The sequence below is a fragment of the Pectinophora gossypiella genome, chromosome 2 (assembly GCF_024362695.1).
Source record: "Pectinophora gossypiella chromosome 2, ilPecGoss1.1, whole genome shotgun sequence".
In the NCBI taxonomy this organism is placed as follows: Eukaryota; Metazoa; Arthropoda; class Insecta; order Lepidoptera; family Gelechiidae; genus Pectinophora; species Pectinophora gossypiella.
The window spans coordinates 11,082,575-11,089,602 of NC_065405.1; the positions used below are offsets into that span (position 1 = coordinate 11,082,575).

Consider the following 7,028-nt stretch of genomic DNA (forward strand, 5'->3'; position numbering starts at 1 on the left):
GCGGGGTGTTGGGACAGTGATGTAGATGGGAGGACTAGGCGGTGCCGTGGACCGGGGCCCTCAGCTCAGGAGTGTCTCTTGGACCCACACTGGGCCACTTCCTTACCAATAGTTGTGAATATTAATATAGGTATTTATATTTTTATTAACATAAAACTATATACGGAGAATTTTTCGGAGGTGACATACCTAACCTGTTGGGTTTTTCCTTCGCGGGTTGGAAGGTTAGATAGGCAGTTGCTTCTATAAAAACCGGACGTGTTAAATCTTCAGGTTAGGCAAGTAGACCCTGTGAAAACGGGATAACGCTAGGGAGATTCAAATTCAAATTCAAAAATATCTTTATTCAATAGGTAACATAGTTACACTTTGAATCGTCAATTTTTACATAACGAACGTCTCATCCGCCTAAAACTACTGCAGCTTCTTACAACCTGTATAGCCGGAGATGATGAGATGGAGATGATGATTTATATATATTTTTTAAAGAAGATACTGTCTGAGTGGATTGTCGATCAACGCTCAGCAAAAACCTTCGGGTCATTATCATCTTGCACAATAGTTCTTTAAATGACGTAAGTTGGCGCACAGAAGGTTTTTTTTATAAATTCGCTTCCTAAAGGGTTACCAAGGAGATAACGTTTGTATGAAGTCCACGCGGATGAATCCGCGTTCGTAAAGCAAGACAGTACTTTGTAAAACATAACTAGTGTAGATAGGGCCTAACTGTTTTTGCGCTTGGGCCTTTAGCTAACCAGGTTCGTGCCTGGTTGGAATGTGTTCGGGTTTACAAGTCGGACGAATCTATCCTGCCATCCGTCTGTCGACATAACAGGCTGTCAGCAACCCTTGTTGACGTAGACGTCCTCGTTAGAAAACAACTAACTAAATTACAAGTCTAGCTGTCATTCGTACTTGACAGACGCTTTGTGTGGTGATCCCCATGGCGCAATTCGATATCGCAAGTGTAGAATCCCTATGGAGGCACTGGCTCACTATTACACTCAGTATAAGGTGCGGTGCACGTCCTACTCTGACAGGCTCAACCAATCGACTGTCCAGTTGACAGCTACCCCACCACTAGTGCACATGAGACAATGCAACTTATCTATTGTATAGATAAGTACAAACACTACATCCCTTCCTTATTATTATTTTTATTTTTAAATCACGCAAAATCATTTAAACATTTCTATAATCATTTAAGATAACTAAGTCCAATTTATTGTAATTATTCACTACTTGATTGATCACTTAATTGATTGTCATTGAATTCTTCATTTTGTAATGATGTCCATTTCCCTTCAACTCTTTTTAAATGTATCACATTCCTTCGTAATTGTTGTCCAGTTTCTTCATTTCTTACGGTGATATCCCCACCTCCGACCTTTTCTACTACATGAGGTGTGGGGTTAAATGTAGTGGCAAGTTTGTTTCCTTTTTCCATTTCTTTTATATATACCTTATCTCCTTCTGTTAATTCAGAATTTTCAGCTCGCCTTTTCCGATCTCCATACTCTTTTCCTCTTTCTTTTTGCAGCTTATCCCTATCTCTTACTTCTAAATCATCTTCTTTAAAATTAACATCTTTTAACATAGGAATTTTATCTCTATTTATTCTTTTAAAGAAGAGTTCAGAAGGTGTCTTTCCTGTAACTGAGTGGGGAGTTGAATTGTACATCATGAGATATTCGTATAGTGAGTCTTTCATATCTCTCTTTTCGCTGTGACTGATTTTAAGTCGCTTCACAATATCGCGATTTTGACGTTCAACTTCCCCGTTCATCTGCGGCCAATATGGTACCGTACTAAAAAGCCTGATATTGCACTCTTGACAGAAGGTCTTAAACTCTTCGCTTACAAATTGACGTCCATTGTCTGCAGTAATAGAAATCGGATAGCCAAGACGACTAAAAATCTCTTTCAATATTTTGATTATTTGTGCACTTGTGATGGTTCGAGTAATTTTCACTTCCTTATAGCGGCTGTAATAGTCAATGATTACTAGCAGATACTCATTATTAGGCAGTGGGCCTAATAGATCCATTGCAATGTCAATCCAGGGTTCTAATGGGAGCTCCCGGCGTTTCATGGGCGTAGGAGGATTTGGCAAACTTACCAATGTACAACCTTTGCAACTCCTTACGAGCAACTCCACTTCCTTATCCATCTTGGGCCACCAGACCTTAGACCTCAGCCGCCCTTTCATCGCTACGACTCCAGGATGACCCTCATGGGCTGCATCTAAAACTTGCTTCCTAAGTTTTTGAGGAATAACAATTCTTGTACTTCGTAAAAGAATGTTTTCGTAAAAACACAATTCATCTGCAAATAGTTTATAAGCTTTTATTGATTCATCCCAGTGATTATTGTAAATTCCGTTTTTCACAAGTGAAATTTCAGCGTCGTTTTCTGATTCTTTGACTATGGCCTGCATAGAAATCGCGTTTGGTCTAGCTAGTTGTACAATTTGATGGACATAATCAATTGTCTTTTGATGATGCTGTTCCGAATATTTGCACAATCGTGATAGGGGGTCCGCAATATTGGTCTTTCCGGGTTTATATTTAATATTATAACGGTACGCTTGAAGTCTTAATACCCATCTTTCGACACGTGCGCAGGGTTTTGACTTTGGACTAAATAAAAACTCGAGCGGTCTATGGTCGGTTATTAAGTCAAATTCTTTTCCAAAAAGAAATGTATTAAAGTGCTCAATAGCCCACACCAGGGCAAGAGCTTCCTTCTCTGTCTGGCTATATTTTCTCTCACAGTCATTAAGAGTTCGGTTACCGTAGGCGATGATTCTGGGTCCATTTTTGTCGGTCTGTACCAAAACTGCTCCCAATCCAACCGGGCTTGCGTCTGCTATTACTTGGATTTTATCTTTGATGTCATAATAACCTAGTGTATCTATATTACAAAGCCCTTCCCGTAATTTCTTAAATGCTTCCTCTTGCTTCTCTGTCCAGTAACGTTCAATACTTGCTTTTTTTCCTAATTTCATCCTTAGTAGTTCTTTCAGTGGCTCTGTGGTAGTAGCCAAGTTAGGTATCCACTTATTTATATAATTTACAAGTCCGAGAAAACTTTGTAACTCCTCTATAGTTTTAGGCTTCCTAAATTTAGATATGCTCTCAATATATTTTGATAATGGTTTTACTCCCTCAGGTGTCAGTTCGTGTCCTAAGAAGTTTACTTTTTTAACTTTATATATACATTTTTCTTCGTTCAATAGCACATTGTTATTCTTTAAGACCTCTAATACTTTAGATAGACGCATATCATGTTCATCTTCGCTGCTTCCACATACCAAAATGTCGTCTATAAAATTTATTACACCTTCACATCCAATCAACATCTTTTCTAATATTTTTTGAAACAGTTCTGGCGCGCACGTGACTCCAAACATAAGTCGTTTGTATCTATAAAGACCACTAGACGTTATAAATGTGGTTAAATATCTGGAGTTAGGGTGGAGTTCGATTTGATGGAAGGCATTTTTTATGTCAAGCTTTGAGAAATATTGCGCCTTCTTTATTTTGGGAAGTAAATGCTCCATACACGGTAATGGATGGTTTTCTCTTTGTATTGCTGCGTTAGCGCGCCTCATGTCTACACATACGCGTACTTCTCCATTGTCCTTAAGTATTGGCACAATTGGCGAAACCCATGGAGAAGGTTCATTTACTTCTTCTATTATATCTGAATCTAGCAATTCTTTAATTTTTTGATTTATTTTCTCCTCAATTGGAATAGGTATCCTCCTGTACGGCTGCATAACTGGTTGTACTGATTTGTTGATAGGTATCTCTACCAAGACGTTTTTGAATTTTGGAAATGCTTCCTTCTGTTTCTGACTGATATTATTTACGTCAACTCCTAATTTTAAAACTCCTAGTCGTAATGCTGTATCCTTTCCAAGTAAATTCCTTGATCCGTTTTTTATCACGTAAAAAGTGCTTCGATCCTCTTTATTATTGATTTTAATTATAGCTTCGAATGACCCTTTTACATCAAGTGGTATTTTGCTGCCATAAGCTACTAAAATTTTATTCGGCTCCTTGACTTGCTTGTAACAGGATACTCTGTTGACTTTCAGATGTTCCCAGGTTTTATCGGTTATCAGATTTAGTTTACAGCCAGAATCAATTAGCATCTCCAACTTTACACCTCCAATTTCACACTGTATAGTAGAATCGTCGTTTAAATTAAATACGTAATCAGTATGTTCATCTTCTAGTAAATTTACTGTAGTTTCTTTTCGTGGTTTTTTAGAATAATTTTTATTTTCTTCTTGTTCTAATTTTCTTTTCTGTTGGTATAATTTAGTTCTGCAACATCTTTGAAAGTGGCCTAATTTACCACAACCATTACATTTTTTTCCTTTTGCTGGACAATTGGCATCCGAAGTTACGTGAAAAGCGTTCCCGCATCTGTTACATTTTGACCTATTATTTTTGTCGTCATGTTCTTTTCCTGCTCTTTCCCACCTTGGTCTCATATTTCTTCTATCCTTGGTATTTATTAAATTAATCTCCTCTGTTTTCTTCTTGTCTCTCTGTTCATAGCTATCTAGTTGGTGGTTCACAATTTCCAAAGTGTTTGCTACAGTGATAATCTTGTCCAATGCAGCTTCATCACCCATTGTCAAAACTTTTTTTCTTAATTCAGACGAGGCACATTTACCAATAATCTGGTCTATTATGTGTTCTTCTGGTTTGTCAAATTTGCATTTGGCTGCTTGATCTCTCAGCCTCACTAAAAATTTTTCAAAATTTTCGCCATCTTCTTGTTTGATAAGACGGAAAATATGCCTTTCATATGTTTTATTTTGTTTGGGACAAAAGTACTCGTCAAGCTTCTTAATCGCCACATCAAAAACATCAATATCATTAGCCGGCTCGACACTTGCACCTGGTAGATTATAGAAAATTTCTTGAAGACCAACCCCACCTAGCACTAATAATATTGCTCTTTTCTTTTGCGGACTTGCTATTTCAGTAGCTTCTAAGTAAATTTGCAGGGATCGCTTCCACTTTTCCCATCTTAGCCCTACTGAGACGCTGTCACCTTCAAGGTCTAATTTTTCGGGTGGCGGTAGATGATCTGCCATATTTTATTTCGTGGGGCGACCTGAAAATATACACAATCCAATGGAAATCTAGTTTTCCCAAAAATACGTACATCCAATTTAATGGAAGTCTGATGAAAATACATCCGATTTAATGGAAGTCTGATTTTATGTGACAATATATCCAATTTAATGGAAGTCTAGTTGCAACTAAAAATACATCCAATTTAATGGATATCTCATTTAATACCGAAATACATCCAATTTAATGGAAGTCTAGTAGCAACTAAAAATACATCCAATTTAATGGATATCTCATTTATTATCCCGAATACATCCAATTTAATGGAAGTCTAGTTGCACTAAAAATACATCCAATTTAATGGATATCTCATTTAATATCGAAATACATCCAATTTAATGGAAGTCTCTTTCTTTTTATCAAAATGCAATTATAAAAAAAAATATTTAATAATAATTTATATTTTATATTTTAATAGTAATGTAATAATTATAATTATACTTTATTTTAAAAGTCTGAGACACAATTTATTACCTACGTAAGGATATAGTTATTTATTGAATAGAAGTCAGTTCAAATCCAATAGTGTGTCAGGATCGAAGCAAATGGAACTCCACAGCCTCCGCCCACCCCGGCGGGAAACAGTCGTGAGTCCATGTATGTTCAAAATCATTAAAAGTATCAAAGTAAATCCGTGTAAAAGGTACCTACTTCATAACTAAAATAATAAGTATTATAATAAGTCAAATTTTATTCAGTGACTGTTCCTTATTCAGTGATATAAATAAATGCCTTTCCTTTATTACAATAAGATTATGTACCTATTCTCATTTCAACCAATAATAACTGATTGAAGTTTATTAGGTTTAGAATCGTAATAGGCATTTTATGACACATCAAATCGGATACCCCGTATTAACAGTCTTCCAAATCAATCCACCAATTATTAACCCTTAATTAAGAATTGAAACTAATATGAATTTTATAAATTTTTTAAACTTTTATTATAACCGATGTTATTTATTTATGTCGTATAAAGACCTACTAGTAATATCAAAGTGTATAGCGTCTATAGCTCGTCAATTAACCTATCTGATACCTTACATTTATAATATTCACAATACTGATAATTATCTTGCTATAAAGCGTACAGATTATGAGTCATTTTGTTTATTGATCTGTTAAAATACGTGTAGGTATATCGTTAGACAATCCAGTTGCACATCGGCGTTAATAAATTCCATCGTAACTACCCACTCGGAATCCAAAAATTGTTTGTTACAATATAGTTCAACACCGCTGACTATCCTACTATAATCTATCGTAAGTACTTGTATAATAAATTTAGACTACATTTATTAATTGCAGTATTTATAAGTATGTGTGGGTAATATCGGTTCGCTAATAAACAATCAAAGAAGTCAAATCTATAGGTAGATAATCACATAATAGAACTACAACATATCCTCTTTGCCTTGTATTTTTTTTTTTCTTTTGAATTATTATTATTTACTCACCTTTCACCTCGTCGCCACTTGTAGAATCCCTATGGAGGCACTGGCTCACTATTACACTCAGTATAAGGTGCGGTGCACGTCCTACTCTGACAGGCTCAACCAATCGACTGTCCAGTTGACAGCTACCCCACCACTAGTGCACATGAGACAATGCAACTTATCTATTGTATAGATAAGTACAAACACTACAGCAAGGATATGCGGTTAAGAGTAATAAGTTTACCACTATTAGACCTTAGTGACAAAAACTTTGCTGTTTGACCATTTTTAATGACGTCATTCATTGAGCTTTGTCCTGACGCAAAGGTTGTCCATCGCCATACAACGTGGTAATACGGCGAGTGTAATGGGAACATTTGCGCAAGGAAAAACTTTGGGAGGGGGAACTTATTTGATAAACAGACATACCTATAAG

General features: G+C 36.1%; 1 protein-coding gene across 1 annotated transcript; it reads right to left on the minus strand.

Annotated features, from left to right (window-relative positions):
• Positions 1-1,077: 1,077 nt before the first annotated feature.
• Positions 1,078-6,730, minus strand: LOC126376627 (uncharacterized protein K02A2.6-like). The gene is made up of 2 exons (XM_050024149.1): positions 6,614-6,730; positions 1,078-5,136 (listed from the first exon to the last, which is right to left on the minus strand). Exon 2 carries the CDS (start codon positions 5,114-5,116, stop codon positions 1,232-1,234), a length of 3,885 nt encoding a protein of 1,294 aa, XP_049880106.1. The 5' UTR covers positions 5,117-5,136; positions 6,614-6,730; the 3' UTR covers positions 1,078-1,231.
• Between the last annotated feature and the right edge of the window lie 298 nt (positions 6,731-7,028).